The sequence below is a fragment of the Lutra lutra genome, chromosome 1 (assembly GCF_902655055.1).
Source record: "Lutra lutra chromosome 1, mLutLut1.2, whole genome shotgun sequence".
In the NCBI taxonomy this organism is placed as follows: Eukaryota; Metazoa; Chordata; class Mammalia; order Carnivora; family Mustelidae; genus Lutra; species Lutra lutra.
The window spans coordinates 140,345,154-140,359,780 of NC_062278.1; the positions used below are offsets into that span (position 1 = coordinate 140,345,154).

Consider the following 14,627-nt stretch of genomic DNA (forward strand, 5'->3'; position numbering starts at 1 on the left):
TCAGTCAAGTTCTTCAATTCAGAATGTGGTTTCTTTACCTGCAAATTAAGAAAGTTTATTTCTAAGAGTTAGGTACTTCCCCATAACCTTCTACCTCTAGCCCAGAAGTTCTAAACCACTTGGGATAGCTTTTCTGTCTTCTTCGCTAAATGAGTCACTAGAGGATGGGAGTTACATCTAAAGGCAGCAAATACTGAGTACTTGCTAAATTGGCTAAATGCAACATTTCAACAAAGGAGTCATTTTAAAGATGACATACTCTAGACATTAAGTTTAGCATACACCAGTTAATATTCACCCCCTTCTACCTCCCTCATATGAAAGGGTCAATCCAATGGCTCTAGACTTTAATGGTACCATTATCTGCTCTTTTCTCCTGAAAAATCATGTCTTACGCTGGATTACATTTTGGGCTTATTTCTTGTTTTCTGAACCAGATTAAAGAACCTTATGGGAGAACTACTCTTCTGCATCGTAGTTTTCATTCCTGCCTTATCTTACCTACTGCAAAAATACTTGTAGCTGAACGAGTAGGTATGACCAGATGGATGGATGAAAGAACAAATAAACAACCCAGAGTTCATGAGTCAGACTCTCGAATATCTGACCATTTCAGAGGGGGATGGGGGAATTTTCCTTTTCCACAAGCCTTTCTACTTTGGCAGCAAGAGAGAAGTACATTATTTTTTTTTTCTTATTTTACTTAATTCCATTAGAGAGCTGGCAGGAAAACAGAAGGTGGGACAATAAATAAAATAAGGACCAAATGGGTCAGTATCATTACTGCTACACATTCTGCGTCTTGACCTTCACCTTGGAGTTTGGCCAGGCACCAACTGTTAGTCTGAGTGTGATAGATCTGAACAATCACGTAAGTGTAAAATGTCAAGGCTGCCCCTAAACTGAGTCATAACAAAAACAAAGCAAGACAAGCAGCGGCTGCACACTGGCGGAGTGGCACGGATTCAACCCCACGGAGTGAAATAAGCTCTTTGCCCTTAAATTTAACCTGATGCCAATGTCAGAACTTGAAGTTAGCACATAGTCAATCTGACTCTACAGAGCTTTTTAAAATGTTCCCAACTCTTATTAGAAACTGGAGTAGCACAGTAATTTCATGATGAATCTGACTACAATTACAATCATTAAAATAGTAACTTAATTTTATGCTGTCTTTAGGAAACGTTCAACCCAAGGGTTGCACATTCAAATTCCGAGTTACACTGGTTAATAGCTTTAATTTCTATTATAAAGTAGTTAAATGTGATGGATTTCAATTAGTAAAACTTATGGACTATATGCATTCAAATTGTTGCTAAATATTTTGGAGTGTGTTAGTTTTCACTGTTAAAAGAATTCTTGGATTATCTTCTGAAAATAAAATTAACACCACTATTTATTGATACATATTTTTCTTTTCTTCCTGTCATTTCTTTTCTTTTTCTGTTTTTAAGTAGGCTCTCCATTGGGTGTGGAACCTGATCTGGGGCTTGAATTAAGACCTGAGCTGAGACCAAAAGTCAGAGGCTTAACAGTCTGAGCCCACTAGGTGCCTTTACTGATATTTTTAATGTAAAATGTCTAGATCCTGGGGCGCCTGGGGGGCTCAATAGGTTAAATGCCTGCCTTTGGTTCAGGTCATGATCTCAGGGTTCTGGGATAAAGCCCTACATTGGGCTCCTGGCTCCAGGAAGTCTGCTTCTCCCTCTCCCTAACCCTTCCCCCCACCACTCATGTGTGCTCTCTCTCTGTCTCTCTCAAATAAATAAATATAGATATATTTTTAAAGTGTTAGTGGCTGGGGCAAAGATGTATGGTATAAAGGTATCTGCTCTAGCAAGGAGGTGAAAATTTCATGAGGTTTACAAGTAGGAAGCACACAATTTCAGTAAGTGCTAGAGTAAGCTTACATAGAAGCTTGGAACAGGAATCAATCAGGCAGAGTGTGAATGTGTTTTTATGCATTTGTGCATCCATGCATATATACATTGCACATAAGAGGTACATCCTCTGTGCATCAGTATGTGATGCATTGGGTAGGCTGAGATATAAGAAAGGATTTTTCCAAGCAAAAGAACATACACATCTTGATTGCAACCCTCACATGATTTTGTTGGGCTGGAACTAAGAACAGATACGAGGACTGACAGAATGGTAGGCAAGAGCTAGATTACAAAAAAGTTTGGATGCTATGTTTCAGAGTTTGGCATATGTAGGACATAAATAAAAGTGTAATTTTTAGTTTAAATATCTGTTTCAGTTTGGGTTTTACAGAATTCAGTAGAAGTTTTATGTCTCCTGACAGCAAGAAATACACTGTTGATATGTTTTGTTCCACATTTCCTATCACTATTAGATAGAAAACTCTTCACTTTCCCAATTTGAAGACAAAGTTCTCTAATTGTCCACATGTTTTTACAGGTGCTCACTTCACATACTGTCATATTTGATCATTGTTCAACTTCTTTTTCTTGTAGTAGATATTCAACCTTTAAGAATTATTATCTTGCCATTGAAATAGTTTATATAAGCATGTGTCTAAGCAATTCCTAAGAACATAAAAATAGGAGGGAAAAATCCCTCCATGAATTAAAAAAGAAGAAGAAGAAGAATATATACAAACACACACAGAGACACAGATGTTTTCAGAAGTGTGGCATCTGTAGGCAAAGCCACCGGGAGTTTTAATTTAATTCTTAAAATTCATCCAGATGTCTGGTATTTCATAGATACTGGCTAGGTGCTTAGCCTATAATTTATTTTAAGATTTGATAATTCTGGTAAAAAAGACAATTACATATACAGAGTGTGTATATATACACACCTCATGTATGCATATACACACACGTATGCATGCAAGCTAGACACCCGGTTGCTATAGACTCTAACATAAAATTATGCACTAGCTTGTCAAGGTAGTCTTAATTCCTTTATCTTGCACACCATACACCTGCACCCAAACAAAGCTGGACAACACGTCCTTTACATATTTTAGGTCTATAACTGCTTCACTCATTCATTATGTTGAGGAAGACAACATGTTCTTGTCCAGATGAATAATTCAATGTGAAATTCTTCTGTGATTCAAGGAGCAGTTTTATGTAGTGTATCTAAGACAAAACCTTTATCAGCCTAGTAGGACCAGCAAAACACCATTCATCTTGATTTCTTCATGCATGAGAACAGGATAGAATATCTTGTGTTATTTCCACATCATCTCTAATATACAGTTGTCATCACTGATTCACATACAAAGATCCTGGAGCCACAATATTCAAATGAGTGTTAGATGTTTTTCCCTTCTGAATTTCCCTTCTCTTTTTCAATCTCTCTCTAGAGATCTGCTACCAGCACACTCTGCTGGCACTTATCACACATCTTGAAAAGGGAACACTTGATAAAAGTCTCTATCTTTGACCAGTCTGAAGCATGTCATGAGCCAGTGCTAAGAAAAGAAAAAGCAATTTAGGCATAAATGTTCTCACAATGATACTTCAACTCCTGGCCCAAGAGGCATGCAATGGGGTCCTTTATCATAGTACTGATTGTCCCAGGGAGGTTTTGTTTGGAAGAATGGGTCAGAAAAGAAAGACCCCAGAAGCTAGCAAAATTTCCACTATGCCAAGAGGGGCATTCGTACACCACTGCATCAGCTCTTTAAGTGCTGATAGAAATGTGTCCCTTTTCAAATGACTTCATATTTCTTCTTAAATTTCAACAGAGCTATAGATTCATAAGCCACAAAAGTATGTGTTTCTCTCCTTATAGAAAGCAGGCAATGCTGATTAGGAAGACCATGGGATATTTCAAGAGCAGACATGAAAGATAGAATCTTGCATATAAATAAGTATGTTTAATAGTTATATTTATATATACTATACACTATACTATATCATATATACAAATACATAATATAATACCAAAGATACATAACTTTCTGATATCAAGCCCAGCTTGTATATTGTTGTTATTTTCAACATTTAGGATATTTGTTTGAGGACTATGTCAAGAAAAACAACTTTTCCCATCTTCCTTATGAAAATAAAACAAAGCTAATTCCCACTTTTTCTCCATTAAAAACTGTGTACCGATCTCCTAAATGACACTGGAGTTAGTATTTCCTAACGAAATATTCATCTACCATTTCTATTTCCAGTTTACCACTGTTATGATTTGGATTCTACCAAAATGGAAGGGGAAAAAATGTTTGTGCTTATCTTTGCCTGGCACTGGGCCTACTGTAAACAGCTGGCTTTAGAGGGTAATTCTTAGGAAAGAACCCAGATTTTGTGATCTTACAACTGATTGACTTTCCCAAAGAGACTTTGTTCCTGGATGTATTTGCTTTCAGTCTTTTTTTTTTTTTTTTTAGATTTTATTTATCTGACAGACAGAGAGAATGAGCACAAGCAGAGGGAGAAGCAGAGGGAGAGAGAGAAGAAGGTTCCGCTGAGCAGGGAGCCTGATATGGGGCTCGATCCCAGGACCCTGGAATCATGACCTGAGCTGAAGGCAGGCACTTAACTAACTGAGCCACCCAGACACCCCTCAAAAATCTTTTTTGTCATTAGAAAGGTTTCTTTATCACTCCAAGTGCCTGATCAAATAATGTGAATTCAAATAAACACCTGGAGTCAATTAACCCAGAGCAAGCAAATATTCCTTTGCATTTCTAGTGCTTCTCAACAATAGATTCAAAAACATTTCACTCTCAGCACCTTTGAGTCAGATGAATACAATATCTCTGGATCATAATTTTAAGTTTAAAAAAGAGAGAGGGAAAAAAGGGGATACAAAGAGGACTAAATCATAAGGATGAATAGTGCAAATTTAAATAACATAGTGACTTTATCTCATGAATATATTTGCAATTCACTGAGACTTGATAAAGAGAATTATGTACTAGAACCAGAAGAAATGTTCTCAGATCTTACCAGTTAGATGACTAAGATATATCTCTATACTCAATATATAGGCTAATTAACTCCTGACAGATAGTCACTGAAGGGACATTAGAAATGTCAAGTGTTCCTTACCTCTAGATCTAGAGAGTTTCAAAACAAATAAGCAAACAAACCTTAGGGGTTAGACTTAATGACCTTTATGAAAACTCCGAAATCTGATGAGTAATATCTCAGAATTCCTTAGATTAATGAGGACCATTGTTCTTCCATGGAACCATCTATGCACAAATTATAAAAGTCTAAAGCATTGCAATATTCCCCCAATCAAGAACAAAAACACAAAGCTGACCACTTCAAGTTTTAAAGCTTCTTATTTATTATATTTTGTATAAATAGTACTCTGTAAAAAATAACCAGATTAATCATTAATCAAGTATATACTCTCAATGAATATGTCATCTAGCAATAGGTGGAGGTAAAGACATAAAAATTATATTTAGGAAGAATATGATAGGTATGGATTCTTATGGGATTTGAGATGCAGAGAGAAGAAAAGCGATATACTTTTAAGGAGAAATTTGGAAGAACAATAAGACATAAAATGAAGGTGAGACAGAAAAATAAGGTGTGTTTATGGTGCAGAAAATTGCAGGTGAGCAACAGAAGAGAAGTTTGGAAAGGTAGGTTGTGGTCAAACCACAGAGGACCATGAGGCTAAGCCACGAAGGCACATTGAAGGTTTCTGAACGGGTAGGTGTTATGATCTTCCCTGTATAGTATAAATGGACAGGAGAATGAAGGAGATGGTTGTCAAGGGACAAGAGAGGAGACACCTGGACTTGCACAGAGATTAGGGCAATTATATGGGCAAGGCACAGACTCAAACGAGGCCAGGATGAGGGTAGTAACCAAGACGGAACAAGTAAAGGATGGGAGGGGAGTGGATTCCAGCACCTGAATAGACATGGACTGAGACAGAAGAGGCAGAGACACCTAGGATGTTTCAACTCTGTGAACTGCAGGACTAAAAATGAAACTAGGAAGACAGGATGACACATAGTTGGAGATGGTGGTCAAGGTTAAGCTTTTTTTTTTTTTTTCCACTTGTGAACCTGTAAAACAGGTGTTGACAAGCCATCCCAGGGAATGACTGATAAGTCATGGAATAAGTTATGGACAGTCAGGTCAGGTTTTAGCCTAGAAATGTGGTATGCTGAGACATCTAGGGATAGATGTCTTCAATGATAGTTGAAGGCACAAAGGAATGCTGTGTTACTTCTCACTAATTTTGGCTTCTCCTTCCTGGAGGAGATTATTCTTCCCTGCCCATGATAATCAATCTTGATCATGAGATTTGACAAAGTAAAGTGAGAAGAATATTGTATGTCTCTCCCACTAAGAAGTTTTGAGAGCCTATTGATTCACAATCTTTTTTCTCCCCCTACTATAGACTTGGCAATGCCCAACTAGTGACTCCTTCATTAGCTTAGCCTAAAGTTAAATTAATCTGGAAACAACAATAACAACAACAACAACAAAACACACAGCCAATATGTAGTGTGAGTGAGAAATAATTAGTTGTAAAAGCCGCTAGGATTTGGAGGTTGGTTATGACTGCAGTATAAACTAACCTAACTTAACTCATAGACCATGGGAATGAACAAGATTACCCAAAATGGAAAACTAAGGAAAGATCAGAAGATGACCAAGCCTGGGAATTAATTCTACGTTTGTGAATTTGTCATTTCACAGGAAGAAGAATGAACTACATTTGCTAAGTTACTTTGGGAATACTTCTTAATTTTTCTCATTACTTTTTCTGTATTAAAAAACCTGACATTAAAAAAGAAAAAACTTGCTAGATGAGACATAATCATTTTGGCCACATTTGGAAAAGTTTGCTCTTTGAATTATCTCTAATGATTAGCAACCATTCTTATGTACCAACAATTTTAAGTGTTTGATATATTTTTAAACATATTATTTTTGTCTGGAAATTTTTCTTTGTGTTAATTCACTAACCTAACACTCTTCATTAGATTATGAGAAATAAAATTATGCTTTAATGTTAGGGAGTCTCATCTTGCCTAGAGGTAGGGGAAGTAGGCTTTCTGTGAGCAGTTGGTGGTTGATAACTGAATATTATCTTTTGCTTACCATGCCAGCAGGCAGACTGACATAAGCTATGACAAAAAAAAAAAAAAAAAAATCCCAAAATTATAGTTCGTGAATAAGAACTTACCCCACAGGTCATGTAGACATATTTGTTACCCTAAGGCACCAGTTAAAACCCATAATATATGATTTAGGAATTTAAGAGAAATTGTCTGTCAAAATTATTTTTATCAAGCAGCTCTGCACTGAAACTTTGCTTATTATGACTACTCTACTTCTTGTATTTTAGAGAATCCCAGGAAAACCTCCAAATCAATGTTCTAATTAAAGTCCACACTATTTCTTATCTTTTTCACTATTGTTGTCCACCCTTATTTAAGGTGCTCATCTATCAAATCATTGTATACTTCGCATTTTTAAATGTAATTAGTTTTTTTATACAGCTGGATTATTTTTATTAAAAATGATTTTGTAAAATTAGTAAAATGTGATTTTATGCATCTATATATTCTTTGTATGGATAAGCCCACAAAACACAAAACAACCCTGCATATTAAGCAGTAGGGTTAAATTTTTTATTCTTAAAAAATACATGATCTTTGATTCTAGAGTCTTATCTCTCTCTCCTTCTGCCTCCAAGTATTTGATTATTCTAGGAAACTGGCTCAGAGACCCATCTTGTTTTCAGGGTTGTATTTCTTCCTAATCAATATGAAGGAGCAGACAGTAATAAAGGACAAGTAACAGTTTTAAGAAAACTCCAATTTTTCAGCATAGGTGCAACTAACTTATATTGCAATACAAATGGTAAGAAAACTATAAAATGACGGGAGCTGTCTTGAGCTACCTCTCATAGGTAGATTTGTTGAAATCCCAATTTAAGGACAGAATTCAGTGTAAAACATCTGATAAGTGTGCTGAAATTATTAGTCTTTCAACCTATATGACTTTTTTCCTGGGTATAAGTTCCCATGAATTAGGAAGGCAAGGTAAATCTGACGCTCATAACTTTCTTCCTTTGGCTTCAGGATATTTGTACAAACTTTACAGACTTTGCTACCCTTTCTGTCCTTCTGAAATTTTCTTAGCTTCATCTTGAAAGGGTCCTTCACCATTTCAACACCATTCCAACCATTAGGTAAGTGCTGACCTCTCTGGTGGGAGTCTATTTTTTTTTTTTTTTTAATGTAGGTTCTCTCCATGGCCCAATCCAAAACCTGTTTCCATTTAACTTCTAAAAGGACAGAAGCTTGATGACTGCCAACCTTTCCATTTCAGTGTCTAAGATTGAGGGATGGAGTTATGTATTCATAAATTCATAACTCATTTATTATTCTTGTTTCCTAGAATAGTTAAATACTCGGAGGCAGAGGGAGAGAGAGATAAGACTCTAGAATCACAGATCATGTATTTTTTAACAATAAAAATTTAACCCAACTGCATAATATGCAAGGTTGTTTTGTGATTCATGGACTTATCCACACATAAAAGACACAGACGCATTAAATCACATTTTACTAATTTTACAAAATCATTCTTAATAAAAATAATCCAGAGACAATATACATGGGAGCCTTTCCTAACCCAAGTTAGCAGTACAAATATATTTTTATGTACAAATATATTTTTAAATGAAGAGAATCCTCAATTTAACAGGGTTTTTTTTTTTTTTCATTTTAAAGAGGAGTCAAGGAAAAAAAAAGGGGGGGGGGGAGACAAGATAACCCAAATAGCAACTGATAAAAATAGCTAAGAACAGAAAAGACTGGGGACAAGCAAAAACTTTACATTAAATCCCATCTCTTTATATCAAACTAATTTCTTTTGCCCTTCCTACTTCCTATCTCTTTGCAAAAAAAAAAAAAAATTCTTTATGGCAATACGGCTTTAGGGATCCCAATTTGTACCCTGATATCTAGGAGCAGAAATTACACTCACCTGCCTCATTACTCTTCATTCCCCTACAGCCCCCAAAATAAGGCAGTGAATTTTCAGTTAATAGAGAAAAGATTAATGCTTTCTTAATAAGGTTTTACATCTGAATTAATAAGATGGCATAATCCAGCTCTTGCTCTGGATACCAAAGAATTGAACATGAAAAGAGCTTTCCCCCCCCCTTTAGTATGTTGTGACAGAAAACTGGATGAATCAGAGAACCAAAGGAGTGAGAGAAAATGCAGCCATTCAACAGATGTTTCACTCAGTACCTACATCATGCTAGACCAGGTTCCAGGGTACAGAGATGACAGGTGCACTCAGCCTCAGAGAGTACATGGGGTTCTCAGGGAGTAGGGGGCACAATGCGTCTACCAATAATACTTAGGTAAAGGACATGACATGTGTCATGGGAACTCAAAGCAAACATCATTATCCCTTACAGATTCACAGAGGAGCACACATCTCTCCAGAACCTTTGAGGAGCATATATGTGTCTAATCGATGCCACCGTGTGTAATAAAGTTGCTTTAATCTGGTCTGTTTGTTCACTGTAGCATTTTACATTTTCATCAGTTATGGCTGGAAGATTCTCTTCTAGTTAAGATACTACTATTGATGATGACATAAATGCTTCTTGATCATCGTCCTTTGTAGGGATTAGAAAACAACCGACAGGTACCAGCCATTGTGTTCTATAAATTGATGTATTATTGATACATCTATGAATCACACAGAACTTCTTTTTATGTAAATATTGAGGACCAGCGGGCTTATATTTAAAAATGTCAGCTTAGGGAAACCCCACTGGCTTCTCCCGCCATGAATAAACTGGTTGCTTGCAGGAACTATCCCAAGAGGCCATTCAGAGGCCATTATTTCCCTGTGAAGACTCTGTTAAAAAGAATAATTGGTATCAATAAAACTTACCTGGGTATGCAGAGGGAAGGTTACCCAGCCATAACAAGCCCAGAATCACACAGCCACTACTTAAAACAATGCAGTGTTTGGGATTTATGAGAATAAGTCCTGTCAGTAATAATGCCCTTATCGGGGCCTTCTCGACTCATTTGGCATACGTTGCAGTGTACTCACAGTTAAATCAAATCTGCCACGCGGTTATAGGCTAAGGTGCTGCATACAAGACAGAAACGATACATAGTGAAAAGGTTTGCTTCTCAGAAACATGGCTTCAAGTGCCTTTATGCTTTCGTGTCCCCCTAAAGCAGCCCCAGGACCATTTCGAATGTAAAATCTGCAATATAACTAGTGATTATCTTAATCAATTGCTTAAGGGTATTGGAAAAAGGAGGGGAAACAATTACCATTACGCAGAAAGATGGATCAAGCATGAATTGATGTGGCAGGAACATAAGGAAACAGACATGGGGCTAGACAAGGGAAGGGACCCCCAAACAACGATGATGACAACAACAAAGATCATCGCTTAACCTGTTTTGTCAGAGCTGGTATTGATGGTATTGGTAGTGATGGAGGTGAAGGTAGTCTTTGCGCTGTCCTTGGCAGTTACAGATTTCTGCTTATTTTTCATGGCTTCCAGTGCTTTGAGCTTCTTGGCATGTTTCGTGCCTTTGTAGTGGGCCGCAGCCTGGCTCTACAAAGGAGAACAAAATGAACCATGCAATCAGGCTCATTTCTAAACTGGCATTCTCTGTATTACTGCAAATACAGACTCCCTTTCAATAATAGGTACCATTCAAGCTAATTCTGGCGGTGGCCGAACAGTAGGGTGCTATTTAGAATGATGCTAGAAAGCAACGGGAATCACGTTCTGAAACCTCTGGACCCAAGGAAGAAATATTCTATTGTTTGTCTTAAGAGAAATGTAGCTGAACACTAACACATTGACAACGTTTTCTTGGTGGAGTGGAAAAAAAAGGTAAGAATCTATACTCATATTGCTTTTGTTTTGCTACAGAAGATGATGGGCTCCCGAAGATTAACAAGGGCCCCACAAAAAAGAGTAGCTCTCACCTTCTTGGCTGGGGAAATGTGTTTTCTCTTTCTACAGTGTGTCTTATTAATACGATCCCCAACAGGTGTCTACAAGGAAAAGTTCACATATAATAAGGGAAGTGGACACCCCAGAGACTAAGACTGAAGCTCGAGAGTTCAAAAGAAAATGCACTGCTTAAGTCCAGATGAAGCACACAGAAGTTGGGCAATTTCCTGATTCTTTCTTTCTCCTTGCTTCCTACAGAGGTAGCCTGAGAAATTCAAGGGAGTGGCATTCCTTAAACATGTGGGTCTTTCATGCTCTAGGAGGCTCCAGTGTGTTTTGACTATTTAATGGGGCCAATACACTAATACTATTCTTTTATCCGTGATTTCCGGGATTTTCTTTTCAACAGCAGTATGCATTTTCCCAAGTTTACATTTTCTTAACACGATTTTGTTGTTGTTACTAGAGACACATATAATTGAGATAGAAAATCATTTTAAAGAACTCTATGTTTATTGGTGTTTATTGGAAAAAAGGAAGACTTGGTGGCTTGGGGTGGAATGGGAGAGGGCAGGGAGATTCTTAAATCAGATTCTTAGATCAGCTCAAAACCCTTAAAAAGTCTCCTCACAAAGAAGAAATCTCAGTGGAGGATTGTATCGGTTAGACTACCTACCACTTCCCACGACTTATTTAAACTCCATGTTCCACTCCATGTTCTGGCTCCATTTTGCCAGAAAAAAAAAAAAAATAACCACACTCTCCTCTTTGTCACAGCAACTGTGGTAGGGAGGGTTACAGTAAAATATCTTTTTATAAATAGATAAATAAATAACCCACACCTTCATTTGCATCATTCTGACAAGTGTTCTCAAAGGACTAGGTACCGTTATTGAAAGAATACTGGACATGGAAATTATATTAGAAACAGTTTGAACAGAGAAGACACTCATGCATCAGTTACAAGTTTTCCAACAACACGTAACATCAAAAGACATAGTATGAGCCAAAATGTGAAGTTAAGACTTGCTATAGTTAATTGAAGAACCAGTGATAGATTGGATTGGGTTGATTCTACATAAAGAATGATGTCCACTTTGATGGACAGAGTTGCATCCCCCTTTTTTTCTGCCTAGTTCTCCTTTTTAATAAATCAAGTCCTTTGGCCATATCTTTTAAGGGCAATATGCTATATTCAATTAAATCCACAATATAAACAGTCATCTTCTCTAGGCAGCTGGCTACCTACTTCCCTTAAAGTGAAGTTCTCCTCTTCTGTCAGCATTCCTACCCTTGACATAAAAGTGAATGTTTTGTATAAAATACATTTTAAAAGAGAAGATTTAGATTAACAGTGCTATCTCTATTTCACCACCAAAATACACATTTTAGGGTTCCTAACAAATCTTCATTCTCAGTAGGATTTCAAATCAGACAAGATTTTGTTTTAACACACCATAGGACCAGGTGAATCTCGCTATTTTGGATATTGAGAAATTTACTCCAAAAAACAAACAAACAAAAAACCCCCCCAAAAAACAAAAAAATGCTCTGCAAGTGAAGAAAGTACTTACACCCCCAAAATATTTTCTGCACAGGTACAGATAAGCCAATGCTTCCAACTCAGGCTCAGTGAAATGACTCAGGAAGTCATGAGGAAAAGGGGGTGACAGAATGAGCAATAGTTGGTGGGCTCCCAAGTGAGACACCTGATCCATTAAAAAAAAAGATAAAAAATGCTTACTCACTTGTTAATTGAAGAATAGTCCCAAAGCATCTTGATAATAATAATTATTTTAATTAAAAATCATCTGACTAAAAAAAAAAAAAAAAAAAGTAACTACGCCTTCCCTAAATTTGAAAAATAAATGAAGATCCAAAGTGCTACAGAGAGATCTGGATGTGTAAAATTTGGGGAAATATAAAGTAAAAAGGGGTTGACAGCCCTGGAGGTGATTACGATGATGCAGGGCATACAGGATGTGGGCATACAAGTTGGAAATTGAATGTAAACAGATAGCCCTTCCTGGATATTTCGCATTCCTTTGTCATAGACTTTCACTGAATGCTTGTAGAATTTATTGGACAGCTCTTGGGTTTTCCTGGTTTAGATTTTTCTAGTCTATGCATATTGACCCCATAACTTTTGATCCATCTTGATACAGGTGGGCTGTATGAAGGTGTGTTTCTTGCGTGAAGGAAGTACACCCAGTGAGCTCTCTTTATCCCTTTTGACCACTTCCTGGATTGAATAAATTATTCAGCCCCATCTAATATTTCTGTAACTATAGACAAAGCTGGAGTCCTGCTGGGAGATTTTGAAAAAACAGCAGTTGGCCAGAGATGTTTCTTTGGACCTCAGCTGCTTTTCCTTTGGGCACAGAGGCACTGGATGCCCCATACCACCCTATATTCCCCCCAGGGTTGTTTCCTATTATTAGCCAGTTTCTGAATCAAGTCATCCCTGGAAACTTGGAAACCATCAGACACGACCAAACCATTATTTTTCACAAGAATAGTTTCAAGGTTAAATAAATGTACTACTTCATTATGGCACATTTCAGCATTCCGTATTTTAAAACCAAAACATAATCAGGTGATCATAGTACACACAGACGTGAGCAGAACAATAGAAACCGGGCTTTGATAGCTTCCTTTTAAATAATGAGTGTGATATTAGGGTACTGTATAATAAACATCACTATTACCAACCTTGAAATAGCACATGACAGCATGAAATCTAACAAGTGTCATCCCAAAGGCAAGTGCTGACATTAAAGATATGCGCACACATTCCTGTAGAATAGAATGATGCCACTTTAAATGTCATCACCACATCCCAGTTATCAGGAGCCAGTCAGACTTTCTCATCTTCAAATTTCATCTTTAGCATTTCAAAATGGCTTCAAGTTTAAATGCAACTGAAGTCCAAAGCAGACAAAAATAATTGTTACATGGCCCACAGTGGGAGAGGAGTCTCATTCTTTTAAACACACACACACACATACACACATTTGTTTTACTTATCTAAGTAAGAGGCCAATTGCTAAATCACTTTTATCTTATGAAGCTCACTGAAAATTTGGGGAAAGACACCCCATCTATCATTTTATCTAGTTAGCACTAACACATTGTATGTTTTTACTCTACCTCTCTTTAATATGAGGTGTCTTAATATGATTTTTAAAAACTAAGTTTATTGTTAGCACACGCATCTAGTTCCCATAACCAATTAGTCTTCATGAACACATGTGATCTCAAAAGGAACATGGTAGCCTTTGTTACCTTGCGATATCATGTAATTTTACCATATACGAAAATGCATTAAAACTAAATGAACATTATCATATTAAAAGGCAACATCAGAAAAAGAAAGAGTAGTTACTAGACAAGTTGTAATCCTTTTTGAGGAGGGGAGGGATAATACTTAAGTCAGAGGAATTCTTTCTCCCTTCCTCCTTTCTTTCTTTGTTTCTTTGTTTCTTTGTTTCTTTCCTTCTTTCTTGAAATTATCGGATATTTTTAATTCTAGCTTAAATTGTTGTTTTGGACATAAAGAAGAAAATGATAAAACATGATATAGTATCCTAAACTCTAAAACAACTTACTTTAGATTTACATTTTAGGAATTATTAAAAATTCCTTCAGGAAAAAGTTCAACATTTTGATTTATCCATGTACAGTTTTACGTGTTGTATATACTCTCTCAA

The 14,627-nt window shown here is 36.7% G+C and overlaps 1 protein-coding gene across 2 annotated transcripts in view; it reads right to left on the reverse strand.

The window, feature by feature from the left end:
- Positions 1-14,627, reverse strand: part of ZNF385D (zinc finger protein 385D) — a 917,929-nt gene that overhangs the window by 70,507 nt on the left and 832,795 nt on the right. For both annotated transcript variants that reach the window (XM_047737891.1, XM_047737898.1), the window contains one exon: positions 10,407-10,569. In XM_047737891.1, coding sequence (XP_047593847.1) covers positions 10,407-10,569 — 163 coding nt within the window. The remainder of the gene's footprint in view (positions 1-10,406; positions 10,570-14,627) is intronic.